This window comes from Xiphophorus hellerii, chromosome 6 (assembly GCF_003331165.1).
Source record: "Xiphophorus hellerii strain 12219 chromosome 6, Xiphophorus_hellerii-4.1, whole genome shotgun sequence".
NCBI classification, from domain to species: domain Eukaryota; kingdom Metazoa; phylum Chordata; class Actinopteri; order Cyprinodontiformes; family Poeciliidae; genus Xiphophorus; species Xiphophorus hellerii.
Window position 1 is genome coordinate 601,273 of NC_045677.1, and position 20,590 is coordinate 621,862.

A 20,590-nucleotide genomic window follows, 5' to 3' on the forward strand; every position below is an offset into this window, starting at 1 on the left:
AAAATCAGACATTTTCATGAGTTTTCATTCTTCTTTTAAAGTTGGTTCTTCCCAGTTTAATTCCGAAATACTGACCCATCTTTATATTTGGATTTTAAAAAATACATGTATTGGAGCCCCATTAACTAATGATTGATTAAAACGCACAGAAGAAACAACACTGTAGTAAAGATCAGGTTTCTAAAGAAGAAACAAACAAGGATAAATTGTTGGATAAGGTTAGAAAACAAACTGAGACTGAATGTGATCAGTTGATAGAAGATGAACCACATATTCTGGTTTTTGCTACGAGATGGAGACTAAATCTAAGAGCCCTAAGGGAGAGAGCTAGGATGACACCTTCTGGCCAAAGTTGGTACGACCATAGAACGCAGAGTGAAATATTTGAGATTTTTCAGTTTTACAGCTCATAACATCCTACAATATGTTTCTCAGAAGATTAGAATATAACATGAGATCATTAAAAAAGAATCTTTAACCCAGATAATGTGTTTTTTAAAAGTGTGTCTCCATGTACATTATATGATGTGCTTAATGAAGGGGATTAAAAAGACTTGAAGGAACGCATGCACTCAAAATGCACTCAATGCATTGCACTCAATGCATTTTCAGTTTGCATTCTCACACTGAAAATGCAAGCTCTTTATATTTAGCATTTTTAGCATGAAAATTGCAGTGATTTGCTGGACATATAGAAGAAAAACTGTAAACAAAAGTCTCAACCTCATCACACTAGTTATTGATCCGACACTAATAGTATGAATATTCAGATCAATTTGTCCAGGCCTAGCAGGAAGTGCTTCAAAAGGTTCTGATAGAAGATGGCTGCATTGACTTGGGACCAACGCCAGAAGAGGACACGAGTCCCCAAATCCTCGCTGACTGTGAACTCCACATTGGACCTGAAGAAACCTGGGTTCTGTGCATCTGCACTGTTCCTCCACATTCTAGAACCTTGATTTCAAAATAAAATACAAACTTTACTTTCATCTGAAAGAGACTTCGGATCACTGAGAAACTGTCCAGATTTAAGTTCTCAGGTTCAGAGGTGGCTTGACCCGAGGAATCTGACAGTTGTAGCCCGTCTCCCAGAAGCGTCTGAATGTGGTGGTTTTTGAAGTGGTTACTTCCTCCTCATTCAACTCTGGTTCTCTGCTAGATTCTTAAATCTTCTCTGTTTGATTAAAGCATTAAAGCCCACGGTCATCTCTTTTACTGGTGCATCTTCACCTGCCACATTTTGCCCTTCCACTAGACTTTCCATTGAGACGTTTGGACACAGCTCTCTGTCAACAGCCCTCCTTAGCTATGAACTTTGGAGGCCATCAATGATGGTCTTCTGGCCAGTTGGGTCTGCATTCTTTCCCATATTGAATCAACCTGTGCAGGTGCTTTGAGTTTAGATGATTAATGTGTCACACTCAGTTGACAATGTCCATCCCCTGTAAAAATCAATATGTAATATTTAAGCCATGTTGTCATTTTTGGAAATATGTAAGATAATTTTGAACATAATTTTCACATTATTGGCATTGCCTGCCAATAAAATTGTGTTTGATAACAGTGAAAAAAAACTTTTAATGGTATGTTATGATGTAGACCTATCAGAGCAAAAAACGTACACAAATTAACATTGATTCCATACCTTTGATTCAATATGAAAACAGAAATGCACATATAGAGTCACATTCAGATGATGGTTGAAATGTAGACAGAGGAGTTTGTTTGCCTGCGGCTGTGTGGCCTGAACCTCTTCGGCTCAAACTACAAGAGTTTGAACCTTTATACTCTGATGACAGGCTTGACATTAATGATGGTGTTATGTTATCAAAAGACAGAAAAATGCTGGACACATTAACGTGTTGTCCCAAACATTTTATTTTAGCTTCCAGAACAGTTTTTACAGAAAACTATGCCACTTCAAAAATCAAAAACAAACCATGGTGGCATGACAATAATTTATTCACCACAGTCACTGTCCAGAGAAGAGCAGCAGGTCTGCAGACTGAAACAGAGAACATCAACAGAGGCAGCCAGTCAGCCTGATGCTTCCCTGCATCTGAGGCGGGTCAGGCTGGGAATGTATGCCACTCATTAGTGATGAAGATTTGGTTCACAGGGATTCTCTGGTGTGACCTGGCTGCTCTGTGCCTTTAACTTATTGCTCTACTGTTTATTTCAAAACACACTGAAAGTGGCCTGGTCCCTTCAACCTGCCGGTCACACAGCTTATGGCTTTAGATCAGAACGCTTCTTAAAACAGGCTTCATGTCATTCCTCTTGACTTTTAGAAAGATTCATTTAAAAAATCTAGAAGCTCTTTTAGTAAAGTTTGTAATGTTCAACACTAAAAATGTCTTTCAGTTCACAGCCACTTACAAAGGGTGAGGAAGTAAAAAAAACCCAAACGGTTAGTGTTACAGGACAAAACCACAGCTAGCACACATCCCCAACAACGTGAGGGGTTAGAGACACCAAAGCCCAGCTGCTGCTTTCTAATGCGGCGCTGCAGGGACTGGACCGTTTCATCGGTGTCTCTGATTGGTGGTGTGTCAGTGGATTTCAGCAGAAGCTTAGTGATGGATGCTCAGTTTACAAGCCGGCTTCTGCAGTATTCAGAATACAGTTCTGTATACGGACATTAAAATCAATCATGGCTGGATGTGTAGGAAAATATTTCATCAGGTTTGTAATGTCACGAAGGTAAAAGAAAATGGTGGAATAATAAAAGTTATCCCTTTAAGACGGAACCGGGAAGTTAAACAACACAATTCGACTCACAGCTAGTTGAAGCTAAGGGTGTCCCGATCCGGTATCAGAAACTGATTATATCGGCCTGCTGATAGAAGCACACTGATATTTAGCACTCTGAGCATTTAGCCTGCCCAGATCTCCATCCACAGGCAGACACATTTAACGATAAATGGGTCAGTTGTTCTCATACCTGTTGTTGGCTATTGGAGTAAAATCACTTGATCAAGCCTTTTCAAACACTGCACACTACAAAATAAGTAATAAAAGTATGTTTAATTTGTGCTGACATTGCATCTGGTTAACATCAGTATCAGCCAAAACCGATAAAGTTGTATCGGGACACCCCTGGCTGAAGTTTCCTCAAAAACATAATGGCTGATCTGTTTGACGCCCCATGAGTCAGAAGTAAGTCAACAAGAAGAACAATTGCATGTCATGGAGTGAAAATGCTTCAGTGCAGCCTGAATCCACAGCTGGCCTGAGCTCACACTTCAGGACCTGAAGCTTCACTTTAAAACTTCTGACAACTTGTTTTCTGGTCAGGTGATGATACCAGGGAAACAGAACTTACAGAGCAAATAGTCAGTCAGCCACACTGAGAGGAGGAACAAGAGGTAAAGTTTCAAACATAGACATCCTGATTACATGGGCTCAGAAAGAAATGATTGGATAAACGCTCAACAGACAACTCAATCTCACACACACACAGACACGCACACACAGTTTTCTGTCAGAGTGCAGGTCCTAGCACATGGCTCATCCAGGAGTGGTCATTCATCTGGCCTGGAGTGGGCAGAGGGAGGTGTGGGGGTGGTGGTGGTGAGGTGAATGCCGCCTCACCTTTGCATAGAATCAGAAGTGGCCAGAGCTGACCTCAACATTTACATGAAAGAAGGAGCAGAGCCGACTGGACCGACTGCATGAACAGAGAATGAGGTTCTAGTCAGGAGACAGGAAATGTGCTCTGGCTGCATTCAGACCAACGTTTCAGATTAAAGTTTGACTTCATCACTAACGTTAATGAAACTGCAGCAGGATCTGGCTCTAAAACAAAATTATTATACAGAAAGACTCAAAAATGAAAGAAATAGTTTGATATTGCAGGTAGACGCACACATATCCCAAACATTCCCCAAACTCTGAGCAACTTATGTTGCTAAATTTAAAAAAAAAAAAAAAACAACAAACAAAAAGGATGCCAAAAGGAATGATGAAAATACAGGATGGGGAAAACAAACAACAATACCGTTTTAGTAAACAATTTATCCAAAGTCTCACATTTTTACTAAAGGAACATTTTAAAAAGAGGAAGTGAAGATGGGGGTGGGGTTGTCACAGAGACTTCTCTGTATGTGGAGAAATGCATGACTCTGAGCGAGCTCAGATCGCGCTGATCCATCAGCGGCTCCATCAGCACAGTGAGCGCTGCTGCCTCTACGTTTCTGCTGGAAGGAAGAAACACAGTTAGCAAATTCCTTCTGGTAGCTCTTCTTTGGTATCTGAACACAGTAAATACTGGCCAAGATTTATTGCAAGCCTTCATATACATTCAAAGTTATTGTAATGATTTAGCAAGCATGTGTTTTCCCTAAACAGCGGCCTTTACAAGTAGTGAGAATGTCTCGTCTGCTGCATCTCCAGGTCCAGGTTTGTGATCTGAACCAGGTGTGTGTGCATGAAAGCAGCTGAAACACTGAGCATTACATGTTAGGAGGGTCCAACCACAGCACAGAACTTATGAAGAGGGAGAACAACGTTTCTCTGAATTTCATCTGCACATGACTAAAGTGAAGCAGTACTGATGTTCAGTTTGGAGCCAAATCCAGACAAAATAAACATCTACAAGTTAGCATAGCACTAGCGTGCCACCTCTTTCACAAGATTTAACTCTAGCTACCTTCCACATTCTTGGATTAACACATAAATTGATGATGCTGTTCATGTGTTGCTGTGGAATATCGTCTCTGCTGCTCAGAAATTCAGTCAGAGGCGTCTGTATTTGTTGTAAGACTGACTGCTACAGGAGATCCTTCCTGGCCACAGAATCACCAACCACAATATATACCACAATAATATTGAAGATACTTGGATGATATGAGTTATGACAGCATTTAATTTTTGGAAAAAGTCTTTTTGTAATGAATTTGAATTGAATTTAGGGTTGATGTGCAGTGCTAGTTTTAAAGTTCTATTTTGGTTTCCTCTCACCAAAGCAGCTTCTATATTGTTTGCTGTGGTTCTTTTACAGACCTGTGGCAAACCTCTTCCTTCTCTTCCAGAAGGCCAGTTTGTGCCATGCATGTCTAACAGCTGTGCTGTTAACAGACTCTTTCAACTCCATCAAAAATGATGCACTTCTTTGTTGTGGTTTATCACATAAAATTGAACCAAATCCTATGAAGGTTGCAGCTGTAATAGTTCCAGGGGTGTGATTACTTTTGCAGAGTCTCCTCTAGAAGTTTAATCTCCAGCAGTAAAGCCAAGCTAACAAGCCCTCTCTCACTTGGACGGTGGACAGGACTTTTACCTGTGGGCTCATCCTTATGCTGTTCCTCTGTATCAGCAAAGTCTGCTGCTGCTGCTGCTGCGCGCCACACACATACACGCACACCCCCCCCCACACACACACACGCACACACACACAGTGTGAGAAGTGAGCCCAGGAGGACCATTCACATGGGAAGAATGTTTTCAAAGAGTTACCCACCTTCCTCTGCTTTCTCCTCTACCTCTTCTTTATCTGTAGATTAACAGGGAAACAGAAAGTATGAAGAGAATGGTGCTTAAAGTGCAGGAAGGTTAATAAACACATATTTGAACACCAGAACCAGACTCTGACTACTTGAACTTCAGCTTGAGGTTTTTCTTCCAAGTTCTATTCTCACCTGGAACTGATTGATCCTCCTCTAATTCTTCAGGAGTTTCCTCCAGAGCAGCTGCATCTGTGGCATCTTCAACCTCCCTCCCGTCCTCTACAGGCCCCTCCTCCTCTATAGGCCCCTCCTCCTCTACATGCCCCTCCTCCTCTATAGGCTCCTCCTCATCTGCAGGCTCCTCCTCCTCTGCAGGCTCCTCCTCCTCTGCAGGCTCCTCCTCCTCTGCAGGCTCCTCCTCCTCTGCAGGCTCCTCCTGCTCATCAGCTTCTTCTTCTATGGTTGGTTCTTCTGAGAAAGCTTCTTTCTCCTCCACAGCTGCTTCTTGTTTTTCTACAGCAGCTTCCTCTGGGGGCTCTGTCTCCTCCTCAGCTACATCCTCTGAGTGTCCAGCTTCTTCTTCTGCAGGCCCCTCCCCAGCAGGCTCCTCTGAAGGAGCTCCTCCCATTTCCTCCAAAGGTTCTTCCTCTTCTTCTGTGGTAGCTAGGTCCTCCACAGCTTCTTCTGCGAAGGTCTCCTCTGCCGCTTCCTCAGAGGGAGCATCCTCCTCCTCCTGCTGTTGAACTGGCTCCTCCAGAACTCCAGCAGGAAGTTTCTCCTCCTCTATGGGCTGATCAGAGTTTTCGGTTTGTTCTGCATCCCTGGCCTCCTCAGTTTCCTCCTCAGCTGGCTCCTCCTGAGGCAGAAATACTTCACTTTATGAAAAACACACCTACACTTCCTGTTTACAGCTACAGCTGCAGCTCAAGGAAGTAGAACAGCATAAAAATGTTCATTCATTTTAGTAATTCAAAAGTAAACTGAAAGGTCCATTCATTAAACACAGAATAATGTATTTAAGCTTTTATTTCTGAGAATATCAAATAGATGATCAATTATAGCTGTAACCCCCAACCCTCAGAATATTTACATTTTCTGAGAAACTGAATTTCAGGTTTTCCTTTGCTGCAATAAATCCTCATCAAACATGACAGAAATAAATGCCTGAAATAGAGCCGTTTGTTAAATCTGTATATGGTTTTATTCCAGAAATCCACATGAGTTTCACTTTTAGAACTGAATACAAACATCAATCCTTTTTATGCTATTTTAATCTATAGATATGGACTTCTATAAGGTGCTTTACTTAAAAGGTAGATTTCAAAAGCAGGATTTTTCTCCCTAGTATTTGCTAAAATGCATAGCTGCACACCTGAACCTAGTTAAGATACTTTAATTTACTTTATTCCACATCCAAACTTCCAGTTGTAATAGTTGCATTAAAAAGCAGTTATTACCACCATGATGTAACAGAATGATCATATCACAGACCTCCACAGGAAGCTCCTCCTCAAGCACCTCTGGATCCTCCTCTATCACCTAAAACACCACACAGCCACGTAAATGTTCCACATTTGAAATCAAACATTTAACTGAACTGATAAGAAAAGTTCTGAACTGGAAGCAAGACTAATATGTATTGTATTACATATTTGTAACCTGCATTAAAACGTATTATTCTGCGACTATGGGATGAACTGTTTCTCCTCAATGAATACACAGAAAAGAAAAATATGCTGGCTCCAGTCTTAAGGTTTTTCTTCAGTAATGAAGAATCCCACCCATTCTAGCTGGTGAGCATAGGATGTGTGGACAGGAGGAGCTCATTTAGCTCAGTGTCCAGCATGTAAAGGGTTTTGAGGCTGCAGACTGACTGTTTTAATGTGTGTAGCGTTCTGGCCGTGGCCAGCTGTTCTAAGATCGTTTCTGATGACTTTCTTGGAACTAATTTGGGTCAGTTGTAGAATAAAACTCCAGCAAACCAGCTAATAAACTTCAACTAGCTGATCGACCAGACTGTCTACGACCCATAATTCCTTTGGTTTCTGGTCAATCAATCAACAAACGACAAAACATTTCAGTTTCAACATGTAAGTAGACAGAGAACATCCCAAAATAAAAAGTGAGCTGGACATTAACTTGCTGGACTGTTCTAACCTCAGGAATCTCCTCGGGTTCTGGTTCTGGTTCTGGTTCCACCATCTTAGGCTCAGCAGGTACTTCAGGTTCAGCTTCTAGGACAGAGAAGTAGAGAAGTGTTCTATGTCCATGAAACTTTCTGAGTCGGTCAGAACTCCCTCACAGTTCAGACCCATACCTGGATCATTAGAATCTGCTGTATATGGTCCACATTCAGCCAGTGGTGCTGATGTGGGACCACAGATTTCTATTGGCTGAACGTTCTACTATCAGCCCAGGGCAGGAGGTCAAACTCATTTTTATTTCAGGTCACATGAAGATCATGTTTTTAGATCATGACTGATCTAAAAACAGCTGGTTGTAGCAGAACCTATTGATCAAACGACCCATTAATGAACTGTTAAAAAAATTGACAAATGGCTGCTTTTCATTAGTACTTGAAAGTTCTAATTGGAGGCCACATAAATAGCTATTGTGGTCTGGATTTGGCCTGCAGGCCTCCAGTTTGACACCTGGCATAGACAATCACTGGACATCCCTGCTAACACCGAAGAGATCTACACTTATTATAATAATACCATTTGCAGATAGTCACCTAGTGATGGCGCTGCAGTCTCCTCTGCCACAGCAGCTTCAATCTCATCCTCAGTCAGATCTTCCACAGGCTCAGGGTCCAGTTCAACTATGGCTGAGCAAAGATCAGGACATAAAGAAAGTTATAGTTCAGCACCAAAGAGCTGCTGTCTGAAAACCTACCATGAGTCACATGGATCTGCTTATGGATGAGGCATCGCTCAGGTAAATACTGTTAATGTCAAGTTTAAATATTGCTAATCTGCAGCAGCATATAATGGTTTGGGAATGACTTATTTGGTGTAATGCACTAGTTTGAAATTTGAAAGTTGTTATCTTTGGATTTCTCTGTAGATCCAACCCAACACTGCCCATGTTAGGACTGGTAACAGAGTGCTTCAGGATCTAATTCTAAACATTTTTATGTTGTCCATAATGTAATAACCATGTTTTATCCCCTTCATGTAGAATTTTATCCTCAGTAAAATCAATAGATGCAAATCTAAAAACAAAATATTAAATTTGCAACAGCAAAAATAAGATCTGAAAATAGGTAGAACAGGACTGAAAATGAATAAAGAGGAAAAGTCAAGTCCAAATATAAAAAGTACTCATGTGGTTATAATTTAAATTAACTTAACATTTAATTTCAATTAAATATCACATCAATTCCTTGTTTCAGACAACAAAAATCTTAATCTGCTAAACTTGAAATGGTGTGAGGAACAGTCCTGCTGAGGCCTTCAGTTCAGCCTGAACCTGACTTGCTGCTGAGGGTCAAACCTGGAACATGTGGTACCTTCTGGTGTTGGTTCAGGTTCCTCAGCATCCACAGCAGGAGCAGAATCCTCACTACGGGTGAAAGCGTCAGCAGCCTTTTCTTTCAGTCCTATATTAAATAATGCACAGATTGTTGGTAGGTCGCATGTAAGAGTAAAGAACAGATGAAGAGTGCACATGTTTGTGTAATACTGTCATGTATGTAGAGCCTTTCAAAGGTATTCACATCCCGTCATTTTTACCCTCACGTTGTCACATCATGACCAGAAACTTCTAGATTTCTACCACACCACAACAAATTGTGAAGTAAAAGGTTTAATACTGTATGGTGACTTAAAAAGGTCTTTAAAAAAAAGAGACTTTGTTAATGAAAGAATAATTGATTTTAAAATACTGATCACCCAAAACTAAGGAAATCGGGGCTGATTCATTAGTGATCCACTAGTCTGTTTTAACAACCAGCAGCTTGTCTTCTAGAGTGTTCTGGATTTACCTCCATCCTTCTTCCCATTTGGTTTGACCGCCCCCCCCCTCGGCCCTGCTGAAGAAACATGCTGCCATTTCATGGTGCAGTGGATGTGTTCAAAGTGTCAGTCTTCCAGCAATCAATCAATCAATCAATCAATCAATCAATCAATCAAATTTTATTTGTATAGCACATTTCAGCAGCAAGGCATTTCAAAGTGCTTTACATCATATTAAACACAGAAACACAATGCAACATAGAATCAACAATCAAAACACGACATTAAGTCAAGTTCCATCAATAAATTTGTAATTGATTACGTTTCAAATACAATCCTAAACAGGTGGGATTTTAGTCAAGTTTGCATCCATAAAGGTTTACCTGTTACACTCCTACTGTGTTATATGGAACAAAATACCTGTTGCTATTTTTATTCCCACTCACTCTCACAATCACACAGTTTAAAATGATGTAGACAGCATTTTAATGGGCTTCTGGCACAAGACTCCGTTCACCTCTTTCATGGAATTTCGAGCAGGGACTCGGCCGTCCCTCACGGATTTTTGTGCAATTCTATGGACTCATCGTCTTGATTGTAACCAAAGGCCATGTAAGCCTTTGGTTTTCCATCTCCGAGAGGTTTAAACCTTGGAGTCTTGTTTTATAACTAAACCCAGTTTAGTCCCCCCCCCATTCAGTTCCCTGCTGTGTTCCTTGGACTTCATGTGTTTGTTCACTAAAACCCAATAAGCTACATTTCAGTGCATTCTTAGCAATAAACCCTCGAGTATTTACAGACTTCATTCCCACTATGACTTTCTGATCAACTTGTTTTAATGGTTTTGGTTTCCTTTGCAGTCAGCAGCCTCTCCCAGCATTTCAACATTCTAGTATTGTTAAAGTATGGCTAATCAAAAACTCTTCTTTGTAACTTTGTCAATTCAATTCAATTTTTTTTGCAGTAGATTTGAACTGCATTATGTTTGTCCATTTTCTTCACTGTTAACCAAGTTGGTTAAGTACAACCCAGGATTTCACACAAACGTTTTAATGTTAAAATGTGTAACTACAGATGCTACCCCGAAGTAATGTCAACAGAGCTGTGTATAGAAAATGAAATTGTAATGAAAAACTTGTAAAGTTAACAGTGAAGACCTAAAGCTGCTGTTCAACAGTTTCCTGTAACAACTGTAAAACATGTTTTACACAAGTCGAAACGTGAGGACATGGAACAGAATTGGAGAAACATCAAGTCCCATAATGTGTTTGAAGCATATGTGTTGTTTCTGATGCACTTCTGCTCTGAATAGAGCAGGGATGTCAAACTCCAGTCCTCAAGGGCTGCTGTCCTGCAACTTTTAGATGTGTCTCTGCTGCACCACCTGAACAGAATAATTAGGTCATTAAGGCTCTGGAGAACTGATCTACACAAGGAGGAGGTAATTAAACCATTTCATTCCAGTGTTTTTTTTTTACCTGTGGCACATCTAAAACCTGCAGGACAGCGGCCCTTGAGGACTGGAGTTTGACACCTGTGGACTAGAGCGTGTATACTGAGACCAATGCAGTGGAATTTAATGTTCTGCTGAATCCTGAATGGATATGAAACAGGATTAAATGTGCAGGAAGGCTGCGTGGGAGCGTTATTATCCTATGGCATCAAGTCTTCCAACGTCATTGAAATCAAATGCTGATACATAATTTACTTGTGAAGATACAAAGAACACAAAACAAACAAAAACACAAAATATATATAAAAAAGTTTTAAACCAGTTACAAGGATGAACAATCTTTATTGGCAAGAGAAAAATCAATTTATTCCATCTTACAAGCTAGGTCCACTAGATTCTTCAGTCCAGTCAAATATGAATATTGCTTTGATATGCTGTGTGTTAGGGATCATACATAATGAGAAATAGTACCTAATTTAAGGTATTATTTTTAATTTTCCATCTATTATTTTAAATAATTTTATCCTTAAAGGCTACAACATTAATGGTTCTGTAAATGTGGTAACTCTTTATTTGATGGGTTGTGAATAAGACTGTCATGACACCGTCATAAACATGACATAACACCTGTCATGAACATGAGGAAGTCTTCATGAATATTTATGACTGTTGTCATAAAGTGTCATTTGGTAAATCATGACACTTTTAATGCAAAGTTGACATTATTCAAAATGCCTTTGTTATGACAACTTGACATTAACCAAGAAATCATGCTCTGACATAAATTTGTTATAAAAGTATTAGTGATTCAACTTTAAAAATTATGTATCTTTAAGCTATTAAAGTTAAAGTTTAATCAGTAAAGACATTTGGAATAATGTCAACTTTGCATTAAAGTGTTATGATTTACCAAATGACACTTTATGACAACAGTCATAAATATTCATGAAGACTTCCTCATGTTCATGACAGGTGTTATGTCATGTTTATGACGGTGTCATGACAATCTTATTCACAACCCATCAAATAAAGTGTTATCGCAAATGTTAAACTTCAGAACATAAAAATTATGACATTTTTAATAGAGAACTTTTTAATTCTGTGAAAACATTATTTATGGCTTGATTTTTGCCAGTCTGATCCATTTTTCTGGGAAATTCAGTAGAAAGAGTCGACACAATAACGAGCGTAAACACTGCAGCCTTCTCACTGATCTCACCGAACGCTTTTGTGAATATTAATATTTTACACTCAGACACTTAAAAATCTATTGAGCAATTAGATTTTTTTTAATTCACAAAAAAGAGCAAAAATAGATAATATGAGATGTTATTGAGGTGTGATTTCATGACTCCTTGCTCTGATAGGCTGCATCAGGCTCATCACAACAGTGCAAATGGAAGGACTGGTTTCCATACAAAGATCAGCTGACTGCACTGGCTCCATTTAAAGGGTCATATTTAAACAAAACAGGAATCACAGGTAAAACAGATCAGGACCTATAGTCTCATCATTTAGAGGTTCCTGTATTTATTACACAGATAACGACTATTAAGTAAAACATATATTGACTACCAGTCCACCAATCAAAAATGGCTGTGACTGGGATTGCCTTTCTTATAAAATGTACAGAGCTCGGAGTTTATTTTTTGCCTTCTTTAACAGATTTCTCAGCTCTAATTTTCTTCCATTTTTCTTTGAGAGTCAATTTAACCTTTTCTTCATTTTTTACTTCCTTTCCCAGCACCTTTTCCTCTCTTTTCTTTGATTTCTTCTCCCCTCCCTTATCTTTGGTCTCTTCTTCCTTTTCCTCGCCGTTTTGTTTAACCTTTTCCTTTCGCACTTTTTCCAGAGCCTTTTCTATTTCTTCTTTCTCCATCTTTTCCTCCTCCTCCTTTAGTCTGCTGGCCACTCTCTCCTTCACCCTGGCAGTTATTTCCTTCCTGCCCAGGTCCAGCTCCTTTTCCTCCTCTTCTTTAGCCAGCAGCTGCCTGACTTCAGCCAGAGCCAGCTTAGCCATCTTCTTGGCCTCCACACGTTCATGGATGATTGTCAGCTGCTGCTTCAGAGCCTCCCGAAGCTTTAAGCCAACATCTCTGGGTGAAAGGGATTCTGGGACAGAACCATCAACAACACTGTTTGGTGCCGCACCAATCAGAGGAAGGATGAGCAGCAACACCATGCTCAGGTTCTCAGCAGGCAGCCATGGGAAAGTCAGTTTAAATTCAGGATGTCCATCCACAGCAAATACAGTTGACACCAGAAGTTTACATACACTGAATAAAAAGACACATTTTTTCCTCACTGTCTCAAGTTAAACCAGACCAAACTTCTCTTGTTTTAGGTCAATTTCAGTTACCAAAATTTTTTCTATTTTCCAAATGCCACAATAATGAGAGAAAGCCTATGAAACGTATTTATTAAAATCTGAAGTTTACATACTTTCTCTGTATTTGGCAGCTTTAGCTGGTCCATTCCATCAGACAGAACTGCTGGAACAGAGTCAGGTTTGTAGGCCGCCTCATTCTCTACAGGGCAAAGAGACCAGGGCTTTCTCATGACCACACCTAAACCTAAACATCTAAACACTGACTTTGTAGTCACTATGTAACCTGGCTATATCTTAGGGTCATTGTCCATCTATAAGACAAATTTACTACGAGAGTTTAACTTCCTTCCAACAGAGGAACGCAGCAGCTTCAAGCATCAGTAAATGGTTCCCAGGATGAACCAGACTGGAGCAGCTCCATGGTTCTCTTCCTGATATCTTGGCTCATTTCTGCTGACCTTCCCATCATATCAAAGCAGAAAGCGGTGTGTTCCACGGCCTTGAAATACATCCTTACGTGTAACTCCAGTTTACTCAAATATGTCAGTGAACCAATCAGAGGTTTCCAAAACCATGACATCATCATCTGGACATTTCCTCATCATTTATAGAGACAGTAAACATATAGTAAGCTTCTGATTTTGAAGACATCCATAAATAAATCTGACATATTCTCTCATGCATCGATTCATTTATCAAGTAGTCATTCTGACTTAAAGCAAGAGAAGTTTGGCCTGATTCCGTTCAAACCATGTGAAATGTTCTGTGTATGTAAACTTGTGGTTTCAATTTTAATCTGTAAATCTCAACAAACCAGTAAACTGAGAATTCATTCAAATGAAAACCAAGTACAGTCACACTTTGTTTAGTCCAAGACCAAAACCATGTAGAAGAGGATTACACTGCATCTATTAGTCCATGCTACACTTAAATACAACACATCTTCATGCTGTGGCTGTTGCAACTATACCTTTATTTGCTCCTCTGTATACCCCTTCTGCAGGTTTATCATCTGATGTTTAATAAAAACAAGATAAGGATTAAAAAAACTGCTCCTATTCACCAAATATTTACTCTTGTCAGCTTTGCTTCCTTTGTGTTTTCTTCTCTTCTTAGCTGAACACACACGCAAAGAGGAAGAGGGAGAAAAACGAACCAAACTAGCCATGGCAATAAGTCATTTGATACTACACGTAGAAAAACACACAACAGGTGTTCATTACTGACATTTTCTGAATTTAGTGAGTCAAAACAATTCCAGTCCTGAACAATCCTCTGATCACCTCATGTCTTTATATTACACCTTTAAAAGTTCAGAACTCAAAAGCAACAGCCAAACATTAAATATGAAGATATAAATTTTTGTTGAGGAAAAGTATCAGCCACTCCCCCTGAATCATTGCTAAACTGTAACATAAAATAACTGCCAAGTCAACTACAAAAACATCACGCACAAGATATCTGGTGTAACTAGGGGTGTAAAGAGATCCTGTCGTATGAGACATTAAAACTAGAGCTGCACAATGTACCGTCATTCGCCATGTCAGTGTGTGCAATATTCATCTAGCAAAGGACTTTTGGGAGTGCAGTAATTGTTGGCTAATATATTTCAAGGGTTAGGCACTTTCATTTTCCATTCAAATGTAATGTTTAGTCACCTGAACAGTCTCACAGCAGAAAATGCTCACACTGATGTGTAGCAGAGGCAGAAATATAAGCCTTGTGCTTCTACATGTACCTCTTCAATTAAAGCTGTTTAAATTGCTGTAATGTTTAAGTGTTCATAAATTATTTGATGACCAAAAAAAAAAAAAATCAATAAAGCTGATCATTCAGTTTTGTTTTTTCTGCTTTAAAGGTTTGTGAACGTGTTTGTGAACAAGTCACAGCCAGAGGTGGTTCATTTCACATCAAGAAAAGCCTGTTTTTAAAAATCAGGTGTAAGCCAAGTATTCCTGACTATTCTAGGAGTTCACTGCAAACTGTGACTCAGAAAAACACCCTTCACATTCACTGAATACACCTGAGGCAGGTTTCAGCTCAGTAAGCCTGTAACTGTCACTGACAGGAAGAACAATACTCGGTGCTGAGACAGAGGAACTGGCATTCAGAAAATCTGTAGAGGGGAACGAATACTTGTCTAATCTGCAGCTTAACAGGACAGAAGTGTCTGAAAATCAGTTATGATCCAGTGTTTTAGATAAATGCAGCCAGCTACTGTAGATGAGGCACAGGCCAGGTTAGCAGTTCCTGCTCAGGCAGGCACACAGAGAAGATGGAACTGTTGCTGCATATTGTTCAGAGAGAAGAGATCTAGTGAGCTTGAGGTGTGACTAAATCTCAATAAAAGAAATACTAATTAAAAACACAGCTAGTAACTTGATATGGGAAATATAGTGTCATCTATCATAGAAAAGAAAAATTGTGGTAATTTGTCATTGGTAATAAAATGGTCACTAATGATTCAATGAGTGGAATAATAAATGCTGTGTTCATGTTTCAAAATATGAACAAATGGAATCATTATTTTGCATGGCTAAAGGGTAGAGCTGTACCAACAAGTCAGTGTAATGAAATCTATTTGAACAGCTGCTTTCACTAAGCACTGAGAAGTTATACTATAAGTCTAAAAGATTTAATTGAATTTTAGATCCAAATTTGTCATGAAAGTAGTTACAACCACAAACTATTGCAGTAAATTTGAGGTTGATATTCACCATCACAAATGTTAATAATCTGTAATTCAAGTAAATCTCATTAGATTCCCTTCAGCACAATAATTCTGCTTTCTTTTGGGAATAAATGTGTGGCTTTGTGTCTGTCATAAAATAATTTCATCAATCTGATAATATTTCACAGTTTAGCATGAAGTTGAGATACATCACACATCGCCAGAGGAAGAACCTGCAGGTCTGGTTTCCACATTCCTACAGCATTCTGGGTACTAATCATCTATCTACTATAACATTTACATTTTGTTTTATTCCAAATACAAAAAGTTTATTCTTACCAGTGAAGAAAATTAGCTCAATATAAAACTAAAAGTTTTAAACTTGAAAGAGGCATAAAAAAGGCACAAATGCATGCAAACTGTACAAGTGTGTAGCAGCTGATTTCAGCTCAGGTTTCTGGCATGCAGCGGAGCCTCAACACATTTCATGATTTTTACAGTGTTACTGGCTGTTGTCAACAGGCTTGTGCAGAAAATATACACCGACTGGCCAAAAAAAAAAAAAAAAAAAGATGCCACCAAAATGGTCACTGACATTTGTTCGGATCGTCCTTAGCTCACCGCTGTGGAGTTGCTTTGATAAGCTTCTGCAATGCCACCAGATTTATTTCCATCCAATGGTGCATTAACTTTTTGTCAAGATCTTCTTGTATTGATGATGGGAGTCTGACCATTGCTCACAGCCTTGTCCAGACAGAACATATCAAAGAGTGACAGTGGGGTTCAGGTCTGAACTCTGGAGGACGATCCACAGCAGAACGCTTCAGTGATCAGACATCATTCATTTTTTCTGGCCACATTTCTTCCTAAAAGACAATGCTTCCCCACTTTGCCTTCAACTGATTATAAAACCTTGGCAGTTCACAACCCAGTCATTTCTGCATCTCTTTAGTCTGTTTCAAAAAGGCTCAAATTATTGCACCAAGCAGAGAAAACATCTAACATATTTTACACAATGACAGGATGCGTCTTTCCACGTGGTTTAAGACATGAGAAGCTAAATATTAAATAACTTGTTGTCAGCTGAAAGATAATGCCCAAGCAGTAATTATGCAGTAGGAGGTTTGGACCAATTTGCTTAGTTAAATCCAGCTGGTGACTTTGTTTTGGCCAGGCAGTGTATGCTTAAATTCTTAAGGGCTGACGGAGAGAAAGTGAGAGCAGAGTTCCTGAGGATCCTCTCCATGTCAAGGCTAAGGAGCTGACATCATAGGAAAAGATCTGCTGATGCAGGAATCCAGTCAGTAAAGTTTGAGATCCAGCTTTCCATCAGTGTTCATCCTCTCACCCCCAGACTACAGCAGCAGACGGCTGGCCAAGTCTGCCAGGGGCCCAGTCAGTCTGCTCTGATCGATTGGAACTGGATCACAGTTCCAATCTGGCCTGAACCTGAATGGGACTGGTGAGACTGAAGTGAAGGGTATGGGTTTGTACAGCATGGAGCTGTCCTTCACAAAGGAACTAAATTCCACTGAGAGAATAGGCTCGGATAGCAATACCCTGGCTTGGAGACGTTGGTATCTATAAAAAGTTTGAAAATGATAAAAGACAGAACCTGCTAAAGCAGGCAGGGAGAACGCCCTGAACTGTTCTGAGCAGCTGCTGCCATTACTACTGGTTATGGAGGCCCACTATGACGATCTTCTGACCCTTATTTCCATCGTCTTTAGCACCTCTTTGTCTGACTTCTTCCTCATCTTCTTCCTCATCCTCCTGCTGACCATTCATGAGTCCTGAGATGCCATGATCCTCCTCGTCCTCCAGGGGCTCTAGTGGGTTTATCACACCGAACAGGAAAGTGAAGAAACTGTTTAACCAATCAGAGCCACCTTCCTCCACTTCTTCTAACCAATCCAGAACCTGGGCTTCCCCCTGACCGCAGCCCAAACTGGTCAGGCCTACGCAGACAAGAGGGTGAGGGGTTGGGGGAGGTGAAGGGGAAGTTCAGGGACCAAATGTGTGGAGGTGATAACCAAAAGCAGTGAACAACAAACATAAGGTGGAAAAAAAGAAAGTTTGATCAAATGAAGGAAAAAGATGTGCTGAGGAGGGAAGAGAGGATGGGGGAGAGGAGAGAGAAGGAGGGGGAGAAACAAACGGAAAAGGTAAGAGAAGTTTAAAACGAAGGTTAGGTGGCGAGGGAACTGTTTACACCACTAGAACCAGTCAGACCATCTGCACAGGATCCACTGGGAGCGCTGCCTGGGGCTAATGCTAGGCTAACAGAAAGAGGGATGCCTATGGAGAAAAGAATTACACTGATCACTATGTGCAGACAGCCATGAACACACAGTACACTGAAGGAAAACTAAGGCTGGGTCTACTGTGACCTCACAAGGATGACAAATAATAAATCCAATTATTTGCTAAAAATGTAAATCTAATCTGTTACATGGGCAGTAGAATAACATCAGCAAACCAATACATGTTATTTGGATGCTGAAAAGAGCCTAACTCCTATATTTATAAAGTTCCAATTATATATTCATGTAGATCTGATTCATGAATACATGTCTTAAAAATTCATGTGTAAAAAAAACAAATATGTATATATTTTAACACATCTAAAGAGGATAAAGAGCCAATCTAACATTCCATTTCTGATGGACTGTGGGCCGTCAGAGGGGGTCACAAAGGAGAACATTTAGACATGGTTACTCTGCTCCTTTATAATTTGCAAAATTTCTGCTAAGCATAATTTATGGTGTCAAGCCAGGTGCAACAATTGCTACGTAAAGTTGCACTGATTGCTCAGCAATAACAGAAACTGACTGATTTTCTGTTTGAACAGCTAAACCCAGTGGCTGGCAGATTTGGAACTAAAATCTTCTCCAATCTTCTCCTGGTCTATTAGTGCAGCATAGTGACATAGCTGATCAAATGTAGCAGCTGAAAGAGCTGGGTCTGACGTATCTTCTCATCAACAGTTTTAGCTGTTGGATTTCTGAAAGGACAAATGTGACTAAGGTTTGTAATCAATATGCAGCCGTTCTGCTGCTGAGCCACAGTGAAAGGCTGCATAAGGTAAGCCAGCAGGGCTATGATCACAATTATAAAAAAAAAAAGATAAAAAAATCAATCAATTAATTGAATCAAAACATAATCATAATGTCATAATTTTAAGTTCTCAAAATGAACACTTTCTTAAAACTGCTACAGTCTGTTTATGTGAAGTCACTGGCCTCTGCACTACCGTTTCCAAACAAACATGGCTGATAGAGCATCATAACTCCCTGATGAGGTTAACTTTAAGGAGAGAAATGATGAATAGACATCTGGACACTCAGTTTTATTATGGACCACAGCAGCAAAGCACAGGAGACTGGAGCTAAAGCTTAGTTGAGGAGTTAATGTGAATATTTAAGTGAATCAAACTTTAAACACAAAATCTAAAATGAATACAGACACCAAATGAAATATCATTTTAAAGTTAGAATTTCTGGCTCTGTTTGGTGGTTTTTGACATGTATTTTTTCAGATGGCAATAGTAGCACGGGGAGGAGGTGGAGGCAGATCATCTGCCTCATATTATACTGTCACAACATGGTGACAGTTTTAAAAATGTAAACAAAAAAATATTTTTTAGAAAAGTTGCGTACTGCAGCTTTAATGATGTATAGCAGCAAGAAGTTTCTCTGTTAAAGTAAATGCCTCAGAGTGTTTCTATATATTCACATGCACACTGGTTTATCTTTATGACTTTGACTATTTTTTGCAAAATGTCAGCGATGTAAAAGAAATGCTTTAACTGCATCTCGTAGCTTCTTATTGGAATGAGATCTACATATTGACCAATTTTAGTTCAGTTTTGGGGGCTTTGGCAAATCAATCCAACAACCCGGTTTAATGGAAAACAAAATGACTTCTAATTGTAAATAGAATGATATTCACGGAAAAGTTTGAAAGCACACAGTGTGAGCCAGCTCGTCAGTCAGTCGAGTTTAGGACTCATTTTATCCTGAAACTTTGTTAGAAGTGCTGTAATCAATGCTACATTAATCAACAACATGATGGCACTTGACAAAATCTTTCATTTGTTGACTGTGTGTTCTATGACTTTGTACTTTTGTATTTTTATGATGTGAAGCACTTGTTGCTAAATGTACTTGATTAGATTTTGCTACAGAGAAAAGAAGGAACAGGAAGAATGAGCTTCTAGGTGAACATCTGAGCCAAGTTATGAGTCGAAATACCATCTAATCATCATTTAAGGCAGTTTCAAGGTTCTGATGAGAACAAATCGCATATTATCATCACCAGGCTCCATACGAACAACATGGAAATGACATGAGGGTATAGAGGCTTCCCTTTCCATTTGGTCATTCAGAGGCAACTGGTCAGAGAACACTTGATGGATTATTTAAAGTCACAGAGCTCAAAGAAGCTGCTGCAGAGAACAGTGAATATTATGAGTTACAAAACCATTTAATTTCCCTTTGGGATTAATAACGTATTTTTCAACTGAATAGAATATCTTGTAATGTTGAGACTTTCAGCCCCAGATCCTAACATTGCTTACAGTACGTTAAAAATCCCCCAAAGCTTTCTGATGTCAAGATTTTTAGAAATTTATTTCTAAATGTTATCACTGTTGGCAAATACATTTTAGTGCACTTAGCTAATTGAAAGCAGACACCAGATAGCATGCTCTAATTCTACTAAAAATCCTCTAGA

At 39.5% G+C, this 20,590-nt stretch overlaps 2 protein-coding genes across 12 annotated transcripts in view; both read right to left on the minus strand.

Moving 5' to 3' along the window:
* Positions 1–1,860: 1,860 nt before the first annotated feature.
* LOC116721209 (fibrous sheath CABYR-binding protein-like) overlaps positions 1,861–20,590 on the minus strand; it is a 35,493-nt gene continuing 16,763 nt past the window's right edge. For 6 of the 11 annotated variants that reach the window (XM_032564793.1, XM_032564795.1, XM_032564799.1 and 3 more), the window contains 8 exons: positions 8,959–9,048; positions 8,182–8,274; positions 7,605–7,681; positions 6,939–6,986; positions 5,640–6,303; positions 5,462–5,494; positions 5,282–5,338; positions 1,861–4,199 (listed from right to left, as the gene is read on the minus strand). In XM_032564793.1, the coding sequence (XP_032420684.1) occupies positions 4,189–4,199; positions 5,282–5,338; positions 5,462–5,494; positions 5,640–6,303; positions 6,939–6,986; positions 7,605–7,681; positions 8,182–8,274; positions 8,959–9,048 (1,073 nt within the window). In that variant the 3' untranslated portion in view covers positions 1,861–4,188. The remainder of the gene's footprint in view (positions 4,200–5,281; positions 5,339–5,461; positions 5,495–5,639; positions 6,304–6,938; positions 6,987–7,604; positions 7,682–8,181; positions 8,275–8,958; positions 9,049–20,590) is intronic. The other 5 variants (XM_032564791.1, XM_032564792.1, XM_032564790.1 and 2 more) reach the window with 5 other exon arrangements.
* asph (aspartate beta-hydroxylase) lies at positions 11,795–14,122 on the minus strand. The gene has a single exon (XM_032564800.1). It carries the CDS (start codon positions 13,036–13,038, stop codon positions 12,499–12,501), a length of 540 nt encoding a protein of 179 aa, XP_032420691.1. The 5' UTR covers positions 13,039–14,122; the 3' UTR covers positions 11,795–12,498.